Source organism: Osmerus eperlanus, unplaced genomic scaffold (genome assembly GCF_963692335.1).
Source record: "Osmerus eperlanus unplaced genomic scaffold, fOsmEpe2.1 SCAFFOLD_53, whole genome shotgun sequence".
NCBI lineage: Eukaryota > Metazoa > Chordata > Actinopteri > Osmeriformes > Osmeridae > Osmerus > Osmerus eperlanus.
In genome coordinates this window covers 144,770-159,504 of record NW_026911394.1, presented here as the reverse complement: position 1 = coordinate 159,504, position 14,735 = coordinate 144,770, and the positions used below count along the sequence as shown (strand labels likewise).

The 14,735-nt window shown below is 44.5% G+C and overlaps 2 protein-coding genes across 3 annotated transcripts in view; one reads left to right on the top strand and one right to left on the bottom strand.

Annotated features, from left to right (window-relative positions):
• The first annotated feature begins 489 nt into the window (after nt 1–489).
• Nucleotides 490–14,735, top strand: part of cnpy3 (canopy FGF signaling regulator 3) — a 103,523-nt gene continuing 89,277 nt past the window's right edge. The window contains exons 1-6 of one of the 2 annotated variants that reach the window (XR_009929373.1): nt 490–776; nt 2,315–2,441; nt 2,793–2,889; nt 3,148–3,270; nt 3,368–3,485; nt 3,653–4,718. Coding sequence is in view for 1 of the 2 variants with exons in the window: in XM_062455456.1 (XP_062311440.1) it covers nt 668–776; nt 2,315–2,441; nt 2,793–2,889; nt 3,148–3,270; nt 3,368–3,485; nt 3,653–3,960 (882 nt within the window). In the remaining variant the exon portion in view is untranslated. Of the gene's footprint in view, nt 777–2,314; nt 2,442–2,792; nt 2,890–3,147; nt 3,271–3,367; nt 3,486–3,652; nt 4,860–14,735 lie in introns of those variants that run through there. The other variant, XM_062455456.1, reaches the window with a different exon arrangement.
• LOC134016029 (uncharacterized) lies at nt 9,110–12,068 on the bottom strand. The gene is made up of 2 exons (XM_062455463.1): nt 11,936–12,068; nt 9,110–11,560 (listed from the first exon to the last, which is right to left on the bottom strand). Exon 2 carries the CDS (start codon nt 11,330–11,332, stop codon nt 9,764–9,766), a length of 1,569 nt encoding a protein of 522 aa, XP_062311447.1. The 5' UTR covers nt 11,333–11,560; nt 11,936–12,068; the 3' UTR covers nt 9,110–9,763.

Here is a 14,735-nt window from a genome sequence, read left to right as displayed (position 1 = left end):
CACATACTGTACACTGTCAACTACACTGACTGCATGGTTCGCGTTATTTACACGTAATTTTCATCTGATTTGTTTATAATAGACGTAGGCCTACGTAATAGATCGCAATGCATCGGAACGGAACATGGTCACCTATGGTAATCTACTTCCCTCTAGTGGTTGGATCAAGCTACCGCTACCGCAGAAACGCAGAAGTCTTCTACAGGGCAACGAGCTGATGCAGAATCTGTTTCGCGACGGTAACGGGAGAACGTCAGTGTGACACATTGTCAAAGCGCAGATCCAAGATCCGTTAGCTGTCATGTATCTGTAAACAAGCCTCCGTTCTGTATTGGTTAAACCGGTGACACTTCTCTACGTCTGATTGGTCCGCACCGCCACTGCTGAAAATCACCTCGTTTAGTAAGCCCGGGTCATCTTGGCGAGTGGAGTTTTTGAAGTCTACCTTCAATAAGGCAAGTGGAATCAGGAAACACCGCTCACCGCTCACACGCGGGTACACAAAACGTGCTTCTCATTGGTTGGTGGCGTCTACTTTATGCGGAAGTCAAACACTCAGGAATTGTAAACCGCTGAATACGATGGCGTCTCTAACAGACATTAATCTGTAGCATCGCTGTTTATAGTGAGACCTGAACGGTATTAGCGTCAAGCGAGGCTCATCAATATGATTTTCTTTGCGAGTGCGACGCTGTTGTTGTTACTGAAGACGAGGGTCGAGGCGGTACAGAAGATAGGTGACGATGAATGGGTCAATCTACCCAACAAATGTGAAGGTAGGTGCGTGTGTGTGTGCCGTGTGTGTGTGTGTGTGTACGCTGTCTACGTATTTCCAATCAAGTAATTAATGAAAGATTTAGAGTGAAATATCTGAAGACGCCGTGTTTTCTCACGGCAGTGTGTGGATCTGACATTGGGGTTGAACGGAATCGGTCAAATAGGAAACCAATACCGTTATGTGTCATCTGATGCAGCTAGATGGAGAGGGGGATGATAACAGACGAGGAGGAGAGGGGGATGATAACAGACGAGGGGAGAGGGGGATGATAACAGACGAGGGGAGAGGGGGATGATAAGAGACGAGGAGGAGAGGGGGATGATAAGAGACGAGGAGGAGAGGGGGATGATAACAGACGAGGAGGAGAGGGGGATGATAACAGACGAGGAGGAGAGGGGGATGATAACAGACGAGGAGGAGAGGGGGATGATAACAGACGAGGGGGAGAGGGGGACGATAACAGACGAGGGGGAGAGGGGGACGATAACAGACGAGGGGGAGAGGGGGATGATAACAGACGAGGGGGAGAGGGGGATGATAACAGACGAGGGGGAGAGGGGGATGATAACAGACGAGGAGAGGGGGACGATAACAGACGAGGAGGAGAGGGGGATGATAAGAGACGAGGGGGATGATAAGAGACGAGGGGAGAGGGGGACGATAACAGACGAGGAGGAGAGGGGGACGATAAGAGACGAGGAGGAGAGGGGGACGATAAGAGACGAGGGGAGAGGGGGACGATAACAGACGAGGAGGAGAGGGGGACGATAACAGACGAGGAGGAGAGGGGGATGATAACAGACGAGGAGGAGAGGGGGACGATAACAGACGAGGAGGAGAGGGGGACGATAACAGACGAGGAGGAGAGGGGGACGATAACAGACGAGGAGGAGAGGGGGACGATAACAGACGAGGAGGAGAGGGGGACGATAACAGACGAGGAGGAGAGGGGGACGATAACAGACGAGGAGGAGAGGGGGACGATAACAGACGAGGAGGAGAGGGGGATGATAACAGACGAGGGGAGAGGGGGATGATAACAGACGAGGAGGAGAGGGGGATGATAACAGACGAGGGGAGAGGGGGATGATAACAGACGAGGAGGGGGACGATAACAGACGAGGAGGAGAGGGGGATGATAAGAGACGAGGAGAAGGGGATGATAAGACGAGGATGGGAGGGGGATGATAACAGACGAGGGGAGAGGGGGATGATAAGAGATGGGGGGGAGGTAGAGGGAAGGAGAGAGAATTGCCCACTGAAACTGTTGATCTTATAAGTTCCCCATTTCTCCACCTGCTAACAAAATACAACTTCCTCTTTTCTAGACACAAATAAATCTAACACCCCCCCCCTCCATCTGTCTCTCCTTCACCCCATCTCCCCTTTCCTGTTACATGATCTCCTTCTCACCCCCCCCCCCCCCCCCATCTCACTGTCTGTCATCCACCCATTCTCCTCCCTCTCCTCTCTCTCCTCTCCCTAACTCTCTCTCCTACCCCTCTCCCTCACCCCCCCCCCCCCTCTTCCCCCCAGTGTGTAAGTTCGTCAGTATAGAGATGAAGTCGGCGTTCGATGAGACAGGGAAGACCAAGGAGGTCATCGAGAGGAACTACCGTTTCCTTGACTCCAAGGGGGCTCCGCCAATCAAATATGTGAAGTCGTAAGTGTGTGTGTGTCCTCTTCAGATTCTCCCTGGATTGAGAGAAAGAAATGGAGAAGGTAGAGATGGAGGGATGGATAGAGAGAGGAGAGAGATTAAGTGACAGAGAGGCAGATTCTGAGAGAGAGAGAGAGAGAGAGAGAGATGGAGTGATAGAGAGATGGAGTGATAGAGGCAGATGCAGTAATAGAGAGAGAGAGAGCAGATTCAGAGAGGCCTGTGACCTGGTTTCCTTTTAGAGTGTGTGTGTGTGGTCTCTTGTGTTCACAAAGAACACCTTCTTGTCCCTATCCCTAACCTCTGCCCCTCCTCCCTCTCCCTGCTGTCTCTCACCCCCTCCTCCCCCCTCAGGGACATCCGCTTCATCGAGGTGGTGGAGAATGTGTGTCAGAGGTTGACAGAGTACAGTCTGCACAAGGAGAGGCAAGGAAGCAACCGCTTTGCCAAGGTCAGTGTGTGTGTGTGAGTGTGTGTTGTGTGTGTGTGTGTGTGTGTGTGTGTGAGTGTGAGTGTGAGTGTGAGTGTGAGTGTGAGTGTGAGTGTGTGTGTGTGTGTGTGTGTGTGTGTGTGTGTGTGCTAGATACCATCAGAGGGGGGAGCCAAGAAAAATGCTAAGCATCCCTCCCTCCCTCCGTCCGTCTCCACCTCTCCTCCCTCTCCCTCTCCCTCTCTCTCTCTCTCTCTCCCCCTCCTCCTCCTCCCCCAGGGCATGTCAGAGACCTTCTCCACCCTGCACGGGCTGGTCCATAAGGGGGTGAAGGTGGTGATGGACATCCCCTACGAGCTCTGGAACGAGACCTCCGCAGAGGTGGCCGACCTCAAGAAACAGGTACTTCCTGCTTCCTGTTGTCTATACTTCCTGCTTCCTGTTGTCTATACTTCCTGCTTGCAGCTTCCTGCTAAGCCTGTGTGTGTGTGTGTGGCAGTGTGACGTCATGGTGGAGCAGTATGAGGAGGTGTTGGAGGAGTGGTACAAGGGGAGCCAGCAGGAGGACCTCACCACCTACCTGTGTGAGAAACATGCCCTGAAGGGCCAGGACCAAGGTAACACACACACACACAACGTAAGCACACACACACAACGTAAACACACACACACAACATAAGCACACACTGACTCACACACACAAATAATGACTGTCCCTCCTCTCCCTTTCTGCCCTCCTCCTCCTCCTCCTCCCTTCTCTCTCCCTCCTCCTCCCTCGCTCCAGCCTGTCTGAAGGAGGAGTGGAACGGAAAGAAGGGAGACCAGGCGGCCATCGCGGAGGACAAGAAGAAGAAGAAGAAGAAGAAGGGGTTGAAGAAAGCGAAGGAGGGTGGAGGAGGAGAGGGTGGAGACGGGGAGGGAGAGAAGTCGCTGAAGAAGAAGAAAGAGAAGAAGGTGAAGAAGAGGAAGAGGAGCAAGGCTGCGGGGGTGCCGGAGGAGAGGGGGAAGGAGAGGGTGGAGGGAGGGGGGGCGTCGTCGGACGAGGACATCCAGGGGAAGGTGCCCCTGTCTGGGGGAAAGACTGAGCTGTGAGCCCCTGGAGGACAGGAGACTGCTCTCCTCTCTTATCCTCCTCCCCTCATCCCTCTCTTCTCCCCATCTCCTCTCTCCCTTCCTCTCCTTTCTTATCCTCCTCTCCTCCCCTCATCCCTCTCTCCTCCCCATCTCCTCTCCCTTCCTCTCCTCTCTTATCCTCCTCTCCTCTCTTATCCTCCTCTCCTCCCCTCATCCCTCTCTTCCCTCCTCCTCCTCTCTCTCCCCTCCTCTCCTCTCCTCTCTTATCCTCCTCTCCTCCCCTCCTCCCCTCTCCTCTCCCCTCCTCTCTTATCCTCCTCTCCTCCCCTCATCCCTCTCCTCTCCTTAGACATGTTTCCCTGACATGGTACTGAAACATCTCTGCTTTTATATGTGAAGGGTGAATGCAGTTTGTATGTGTGTGCAGTTTTTAAATAGACATTTGTAAATTCAAGTTCATGATCAAAATGGCCCCATGTTGTTTTATAAACCTCCCCAACCTGTTGTATTAGATCCCCTACCTCACCCTGTTCTGTTGCCCCCTACCTGTTCAGCCCCCCCTAACTACTTTACTCACGTGTGTGTGTGTGTGTGGGGGGGGGCTAGTGTCTGATCAGGAGTTGAACTTTGACCCCTAAAAGACCCCTTTTGAACCCTAACCCTTTATCATTTGCCATGAACTCTGATTAGTTTCTTGTAAAAAAAAAAAAAAGAGAAGCTTTGTCCGTAAAAGCTGCTATTTGTACTCTGGAGTGTGTGTGTGTGTGTGTGTGTGTGTGTGTGTGTGTGTGTGTGTGTGTGTGTGTGTGTGTGTGTGTGTGTGTGTGTGAGAGAGAGAGTGGTGTCTGTGAATTGTGAAAAAACAAGCTGGCTGTAGTGTTCAACCTCTTTCAGTAAAGGTGATTAAAAAGAAACAAGTGTCCATATCTGTGTGTGTACGTGCATGCCTGTGTGTGTACGTGCTTGGTCTATGATCACGTATGTGTTTCAACATCACATACAGTTAGGTCCATAAATATTTGGACATTGACACAATTTTCATCATTTTGGCTCTGTATACCACCACAATGGATTTGAAATGAAACAATCAAGATGTGCTTTAAGTGCAGACTTTCAGCTTTAATTTCAGGGTATTTACATCCAAATCAGGTGAACGGTGTAGGAATTACAACACATTTTATATGTGCCCCCCCCTTTTTAAGGGACCAAAAATAATTGGACAAACTAACATAATCATAAATCTAATTGTCACTTTTAATACTTGGTTGCAAATCCTTTGCAGTCAATGACAGCCTGAAGTCTGGAACCCATAGACATCACCAGACGCTGGGTTTCGTCCCTGTTGATGCTCTGCCAGGCCTCTACTGCAACTATCTTCAGTTCCTGCTTGTTCTTGGGGCATTTTCCCTTCAGTTTTGTCTTTAGCAAGTGAAATGCATGCTCAATTGGATTTAGGTCAGGTGATTGACTTGGCCATTGCAGAACATTCCACTTCTTTGCTTTAAAAAAAGTCTTTGGCTGCTTTCGCAGTATGCTTCGGGTCATTGTCCATCTGCACTGTGAAGCGCCGTCCTATGAGTTCTGAAGCATTTGGCTGAATCTGAGCAGATAATATTGCCAGAAACACTTCAGAATTCATCCTACTGCTTTTGTCAGCAGTCACATCATCGATAAATACAAGGGAATCAGTTCCATTGGCAGCCATACATGCCCACGCCATAACACTACCTCCACCATGCTTCACTGATGAGGTGGTATGCTTTGGATCATGAGCAGTTCCTTCCCTTCTCCATACTCTTCTCTTCCCATCATTCTGGTACAAGTTGATCTTGGTCTCATCTGTCCATAGGATGTTGTTCCAGAACTGTACAGGCTCTTTTAGATGTTTTTTGGCTAACTCTAATCTGGTCTTCCTGTTTTTGAGACTCACCAATGGTTTACATCTTGTGGTGAACCCTCTGTATTTACTCTGGTGAAGTCTTCTCTTAATTTTTTACTTTGACACAGATACACCTACCTCCTGGAGAGTGTTCTTGATCTGGCCAACTGTTGTGAAGGGGTTTTTCTTCACCAGGGAAAGAATTCTTCTGTCATCCACCACAGTTGTTTTCCGTGGTCTTCCGGGTCTTTTGGTGTTGCTGAGCTCACCAGTGCGTTCTTTCTTTTTAAGAATGTACCAAACAGTTGATTTGGCCACACCTAATGTTTTTGCTATCTCTCCGATAGGTTTGTTTTGATTTTTCAGCCTAACGATGGCTTGCTTCACTGATGGTGACAGCTCTTTGGACTTCATATTGAGAGTTGACAGCAACAGATTCCAAACACAAATACCATACTTGAAATGAACTCTCTTTTATCTGCTCCTTGTCAATGAAATAACAAACTCCCATGAGGGAATAACATACACCTGGCCATGGAACAGCTGAGCAGCCAATTGTCCAATTACTTTTGGTCCCTTAAAAAGGGGGGGGCCACATATAAAATGTATTGTAATTCCTACACCGTTCACCTGATTTGGATGTAAATACCCTGAAATTAAAGCTGAAAGTCTGCACTTAAAGCACATCTTGATTGTTTCATTTCAATTCCATTGTGGTGGTATACAGAGCCAAAATGATGAAAATTGTGTCAATGTCCAAATATTTATGGACCTAACTGTACATTGTTGTGTGTTGTTGTAAAGTTATTTGTAATGGGGTCTTTGTGACTGCACCTACCTAATGCTGTCATGTGGTGCAATGAAGGTTTGGGTGTCAACTTCAGCATGTTTCCATATTTCCACCTTGTAAGGATGAGATCTCTGTCTCCAGGCAGGCCGGAAGGATGAGATCTCTGTCTCCAGGCAGGCCGGAAGGATGAGATCTCTGTCTAAGGATGAGATCTCTGTCTCCAGGCAGGCCGGAAGGAGGCACGACAACTAGGAAAGGGTTGACTTGGTTTATTAGCAACAACGTCGGATCATGCCACCAATCCATGACAGAGTGGCTAGTATGAGTGAGAAACATGTCTCAGAAGTCCTTTATAAATGGCTGGAGTATACAAATATAGTAACCACCAAAACATGCCCTTAAACATTTACATTTAGTCATTTAGCAGACGCTCTTATCCAGAGCGACTTACAGTAAGTACAGGGACATTCCCCCCGAGGCAAGTAGGGTGAAGTGCCTTGCCCAAGGACACAACGTCATATGGCAGAGCCAGGAATCGAACCGGTAACCTTCAGATTACTAGCCCGACTCCCTAACCGGTCAGCCACCTGACTCCCTAACGGTACACATTCCACAACGTAATGCACAGGAGAAACAACACACAGGTGATGCGTCATAACTCATTGTTTGTACTATTCTCTGCATCTTGCTCTTTCCCAAAAGGTTGACCAGAGCACATTCCCTGATCTATATGTGTATTGTCAAAGGCCCGCTACGTGACCTCTTGACCACAGCAAGAGACAACCTCACATTTGTATAGAAAATCTGCACACCTCATCCAGAAAGTCTTCATAAGTGTTCATCCTTGGTTGGTAATAGTTAACGTTCTCATCTTCCTTTCCCTCTTCATTTAACATGAATAGCAGAGACTCATGAGAATCCTTAAAATCATTTAAAGCAAGGTGAAACGCTTCCACACTCATTTACGCTTTCAACATATCCTCCATCAAAAAAGGCTTTTATTTCATTCATTCTGCGGGTCTTCTGGATGCATGTAATGAATTTAAATGCTCGCTTGCATTTTCTAGAGGTATTTTTTCAGATATTTCATCTGCCATCGTTCTATTTAATTCACAACAATTATTCAACTTACAATGTATATTTCATCCACAAAGAATGTTCAAAATAGTTCGTAATTAATTGTACCATAGGCTGTAGCAATTGGCGGCTCTGTGTTGTTCAATTAGGCCAGTAGAACGCTCATCGGTGTCTCAATCTCGTTTATACATCCCCCGCTGGTTAAAGTTAGTTTTATATATTACACATCAGGTGACTTGTCAAGTAGGCCCTAGCCTTTTAATTTTCACAGTATTGTGTTATGAATTCCGTTTCTTTGTTTATAACATTTGCGCATCCACATTTAGAATAAACAATTGCATGGAACGTCAGCTCGTTATGAATTCCCAGTGGCTACTCACGACGTGCGGATCTAGGAGATTAATCCCTCCAAGCGAGCTGTTCTTGCTGTCCGGATGCAATGGAAAGTGAAACGGAATATCCAATCTGTCTGTCGAGCTTTACTTTCTGATTTTAATCCATGACGAAGTTTTTGACTTTGTTGTCGTGACTTCTTTAGTGGTAGTATAGGCACTGCCCAAGATAGAAACGGGTTTCGGACGCAAACAGTTCAAATTAGGCTAAAGGTTTCCAATACACTGGCTTCCTGGCATAAGCATTCTTCGATATCCAGGAATAATGTGCAACAAATTATATTTATTGTTCATTCAATTATACAAACGAGACTATATGTGTGGTCAAAAACTTTACGGCCCCCCCAAGGACACCGTCCTTCAAGGTCCAATTATCTACATTTAAGTCAGCTGTGCACGCTCTACTGTGCCATTAATTAACCAGAGAGGGGGGGGGGGCTGTAATCAAATAATCAAATAATGTAAGGTAAAACAGTACACATCATAAAATGAGAATGTGATATTCATATATCAATAATAGAATCAACATAATAAATAAATGTATCTAACAAAGGCATATGTGCCTTTTGTCATGATCGTTTAACCACATAATTCTACAGTTACTATACGGGCCTTTTTAAGTTTCTCGAAGTTTCTAGTCTTTTATTGTCAGATGCACAGAACAACACAGGGTCAGACTGGGCACTGAAATTCTTATGACAAGACAACGCAAAGCAACCTGGCATAACATAACATATAAGTACAAAGAACATAGATTACATCTATGATAAGCTAAAATATAGTGAACCTCCTAATATACAATAATATACCATATTCAATACAGTATACTAAACCTCTAAATACACATAATACACATAATAACCTATACTAACCTTATAAACCTATACTAACCTAAGACAAGTGAAGTACAATTACTGCAATATTGCTGATAGTGCAACCAGTAGCTGAAAGTGACAGTGTGTAAAGTGACTAGTGAGGAGTGTATCAGAATACATGTGGTTTAACATGTAGCTTTAGATCAGCCTCTCTCCATAGCACATCGTTCCTCCTTATTAACACAGCAAGTCTATTTTAATAGTGCTCAACGATATGTTTATTGTGTAAAAGGCAGACTTGCTTTGACACTTGTAAGAGTGCATGTCTAGGACTAACACCATACAACCATCAACACTGATGGGGAGAAGAAAAACTGAACGATAGAGGCATTAGTGAAAACTGAACTTTAATTCTCCCACAGATTAACACAGCCAGTTAACACAAAGATACACGTACATACAGATACAGAATTTACTCTGTTTATTCTTTTCAATCATACACTGTTGAGGCTACAATCAGATATTACTGTATGACACAAGAGACAAGACAAGCGTATTGAGAAGGAATATAACATTTCAAATGCAAATGTCTTAACATTCAAACAGTCAAACAATTAGAGGTTCAGTTATTTTGTTATTAAATGCACTTTGTTATGCAAGTCACTCCACAAATCACTATGATATCACTGATCCACACAGTTTACAAAAGCAGATTATAAAAGGTTAAATTCCAAAGCATCTCACAGCAATATTTAAAGATGTTAAACTCCTCTCTCAGGTGACTCGAGAGCTGAGGAGGAGTTCAACAGCCTACAGAAACTCCTCAGAGTGTATTTATTCATTATTGTTCACCAAGAAACGTCTTATTTTATATTCCCTGTCTGCGGTTCTTGATCTCCTCCAGCTTCTGAGCTTTCTGCTGCTGCTTGTTTGCCTTCAGTTTCTTTATGATGAAGTCCAGGTGATCATGGATGGTCGATGAATGAACATTCAGAGCTATGGCTTCTAGACTGACCACACACTCGAAGGCCTCCATCACTAGTCTGTTTTGCTCATCCTGAAGCTCTTTCATCTCTGCCTCAAGTCCTGACAACAAACTCTGCTCCTGGCCGGCTAACTTTGTCTTGGTTTCATATTTCTTCTTCATTTCTTCCACTGTCTTCCAAACCACCCTGGTTTTGGTCACGTACTTGAAATTCTGCTTAACATGATGAGTGTAGGAACACCTGCCCGTACAGGAAGTACACGATGACCCCCTCATGACTTCACACCACCAGGGAGATACTGCCAGGGTGCAGCCTGGATGGTGGCAGTTCTCCTCACACCTAGAGCAGGTGACAGCCTTGTTGTCCCACCAGGCGTTTATTGTTTCTCTCACCTTGTAGACCTCTTCAACCGGGATAGTGAAGTTTTTATTTGTCTCAATATCTTTTTTGTGGAGTTCTAAATCAATTTTTATCTTCTCAATGCTCTTTTGCTTTTTTTCTGAAAGCTCGATACGTTCCTTCATGTTCTGAATGCAAGCCCTCAGCCTGATGTGCTCTGTCATAACCTCAATGGTCATCCTCAACTTCTGAGGTTCTGTTTTATTCAGGAAGTTGAAGAATTGTTCATTTCCATCCGCCGAAACTTCCCATGCCTCCTCATATTTCTTCTTAGTTGCACACTCGATGAACTTATTCTGGTGGTTGTTGAACAGGAAGTGAACTGGTTTTCCATTCTTATCTTTGGCACATTTGATGTCAGCATCTTCAATAGCCTGCAGGGCATCGGTAGGTGGCATTCCATCAGAGTGAGTCATGAGGAACACTATGTTGTTCTCCATGTCTTTACCAAACAGAGACGCAACTTCATTAAACACGTATTTCTGTTGGTCATCAAGACGGTTTGTACTTGACTTCAACAAGAAACCCACGGCATCAATTTCATGAATTCTGTTTTCACATCTGAACAAATCATGCAGTTTGTCAACTATGATTTCATCTTCTTGGACTCCTTCTGTGTCTGCAAACCCCGGGGTGTCGATGATGGTGAGGGAATAAGGAACTCTACGTCCTTCAAACCCAAAGATCTGGTACATGGTGACCGTTGATGTTTGACTCTTAGATTGGCTTTTTCCTGTTTTCTCCTCTATCATCTCAAACCAGACCTTGTCCTCCATCTCTACTCCCATGACATAGTTGGTCATGTTGTTGATCATGGTTGACTTCCCTGTTCCTGTCTGTCCCACCAGCAGGATGGTTTTATTAACCTTACTGTGATCTCTCTCTCCAAAGGTCCATCTTCTGAGTCTAGACTCTTCCTCGCTCATTCCATCCAGACTCTCTTTCTCTGGCTTCAGTTGATACCGAGCAGGAGGTCCTGGGTGGATCTGGAAGCTTGTACGAATAACATCCGTAAAGTTGATATGTCTAAACAAATTGAAGAATCGCACCATTTCTCTGTTTTTAATGTTCCACGAGATCTCGTAGGCCGACTATTTGTCTGCTGTGACGGTTATTCTGAAAGTTGTTTATCAGGAAATAAACAAATTGGTTTCTCTTGTTTTTTCTTCTGACTTCCGTGTTCCGGTCTGTTCTATCAGCAGGATGGTTCTATTCGCCTTCTGGGGATCTCTCACTCCAAAGAAATAATGTCTTGGAACTTTGATTTAACTTCACTCTTCCTAAGAAGAATATGGAGATGACTGTAAGAATTTGGTAGCTTGTGGGAGGTATTTCAAGCTTGAAATACCACAATGGTGTGGTGCCATATAAGAATTTAGACAGAACATTCTGTCAGTTTACAAGTTATTAGGTTTAACAACCTACTGAATTTTCTTTTAAACAAATATTTTGCCTAACTTGGCATATCCCAGAGAAAAGTTTTACCTTTTTTTTTTACAATTCACAAAAATCTATGATGGTACCTCATTAAATGTGAGGTACCATTTCATGAAGTGAAAGTTTATGATTGTTAATGACAAGAAATAATAATTAATTAGGAAAATTATAAACAAAAAGATCAAGAATAATGAGAGAAAAGGTAAATCTTTACATACCTGTAAGTGTAATTAATTGTGAACCTGTTGTTTTTAGGAAGAAACACACAACAAGTTTAACAATAATTATTCGAAGTGGCTCTCTGTCAGAGAGAGAGAGAGAGAGAGAGAGAGAGAGAGAGAGAGAGAGAGATGTGGAGTGATGGGTGGGTGGGTACCGTCTCTCTTAAAGAGGTTGACAGATCCTCCCATCTCTGATGTGCCCTCCTCTCCCCTCACCTGGTCACATGGTTTCAGAGAAACAGACAAGTTCTGTCTGACACTTCCTTCAGAGTTATCTTGTGTAACCTGAACACGTGAACATACTAAACAAAGGTACTATTGTTAACAATAGATCATGTTTACACTTGCATATATGCCAACCCATACTGGTATGAAAACACAACCTCTTGATGCAACCCAAAAAAGATACCACATTATGTTTTAAATAATCTAATTTAACAGTTGTAGAGGTATATGGTATCTCACAACAATCCTGGTTGTTTAATCTTCTCTGACACTTCAGACAAACTGCAACGAAGAAGTTTGCTGACAGGTATGTCGAAATATACTATACATCAAAAGCACTCATTACCATACTCCTGCTAAAATCTGATCTGAATCTAGGTGAATCTAGGTGCCACATTGACATAGAGCTCTGGAAAGAATGGAGAGACCACAGCAACTTTTTTTTCATAAAAAAGTTGAGAAGGACAATTTGAGTGAGGAACAGAAGGGTCAAATTGAAGACACCCATAGTTGCCCCTCACTGCTGTTGTGCTCCTAGAGCAGGAAGTATTTTATCTAGATGTCAGAGGAATGAGAGCATCTTTATGCGACCTAATGATGCCTCTCTCTCTCCCTTCTGATAAATCATGTGATGTTTGTGGACGTTGGGAACAACTACTTTCCTGGTTACATTCCAAACAGGGTGGAACAGCATCACACAGACAATAGATAATATTTATGCATTTATAATCTCCTTTCTGTCTTTACTGGGCTTCTTTGTAATCAACTGTTTGTTCTGGAAACGTTCCCAAAGTTAAACAGTGAAATGTTGATGTAGAAGTGATCCAACTAGTTGCTCCAGCTTGGAAAGTAAATTAGTTACACCTGTCCTGATTGTGTTGCCAGTACGGCTCTCCTTCAGATGAATAATTAAATAAGTATATTGTAAAAAACACATCACATATATAGACTTCTAACGTGTTCCTATAATGTTGGTTCGTAAGATGAACAAATACTACATGTACTGAAGAAGACAGGGTTTTCACACTCAATCCATCACACCTGAGTTACTGTAAGTCTGTTTCTCTGAAGTCATGTGACTTGATGAGCGGGGGAGAGAGGGAGGAGGAGGAGGGTACAAGGACACAAAGCAAGAGAGGCATGAGCACCTCATGATGAACTTGACACCCACAAACATAAGCGAGTATTCTGTAAGCAGGGATCAGGGCATTAGGCTCAGTAAGAGGAGGTCAGAGGTCATATCAGTTCTTCAGTCTCACAGACAACAGGAGCTCCCGCGTTGCTGAGAAGGTGATTGGCTGCAATCTGCCTACCTACATCAAAAAAGGCTTTTATTTCATTCATTCTGCGGGTCTTCTGGATGCATGTAATGAATTTAAATGCTCGCTTGCATTTTCTAGAGGTATTTTTTCTGATATTTCATCTGGCATCGTTCTATTTAATTCACAACAATTATTCAACTTATAATGTATATTTCATCCACAAAGAATGTTCAAATTAGTTCGTAATTAATTGTACCATAGGCTGTAGCAATTGGCGGCTCTGTGTTGTTCAATTAGGCCAGTAGAACGCTCATCGGTGTCTCAATCTCGTTTACACATCCCCCGCTGGTTAAAGTTAGTTTTATATATTACACATCAGGTGACTTGTCAAGTATGCCCTAGCCTTTTAATTTTCACAGTATTGTGTTATGAATTCCGTTTCTTTGTTTATAACATTTGCGCATTTGCGCATCCACATTTAGAATAAACAATTGCATGGAACGTCAGCTCGTTATGAATTCCCAGTGGCTACTCACGACGTGCGGATCTCGGAGATTAATCCCTTATCAGCTTATTTTGCCTGGTCGTGTTTTCCTGCTTGTTTGGTTGCTGTAGCATCACCTGTAGCATCACCTGTAGCATCATCTGTAGCATCACCTGTAGCATCACCTGTAGAGTGCTGATCTAATAAAAGGTCTTGCTGTGAAGAAGCTTGTGTGTAGTTCCTGTTTCAGACACTAGGTGGCAGCTGCCTGTTGTCATAGAGACCAACTGATAACTCACTAAAACATTTTATAACAACAAGCATAAACCCCTGATGAGGTGTTGGCCCGCGTGAGTCCAGTCATTTTCTCTGACCAGGTAGATACAGGATCTGACCCAGGTACATACAGGATCTGACCCAGGTACATACAGGACCTGACCCAGGTACATACAGGACCTGACCCAGGTAGATACAGGATATGACCCAGGTACATACAGGATCTGATAAAGGAAGGATGACAGAAGGGATGGAACGAGAAACGGAGAGAGGGAGAGAGGGAGAAAGGGAGAGAGGGGAGGATAACGATGTAATTGAAATGCCCAGTGTTTTTCAGTAGCAGGGTCTATTTTTCTGTGTGGATGAATACACTTAGGATAGCACACACACATGTAGAGAACACACACACAAACATACAAACTCACGCACACACATGCACACACACATTCACACGCATAGTTGGAACACACTCCCTCCCTCTCCCTCCTCCCCTCTCTTTACCTCCCTCCCTCTCCCTCCTCCCCTCTCTTTACCTCCCTCCCTCTCCCTC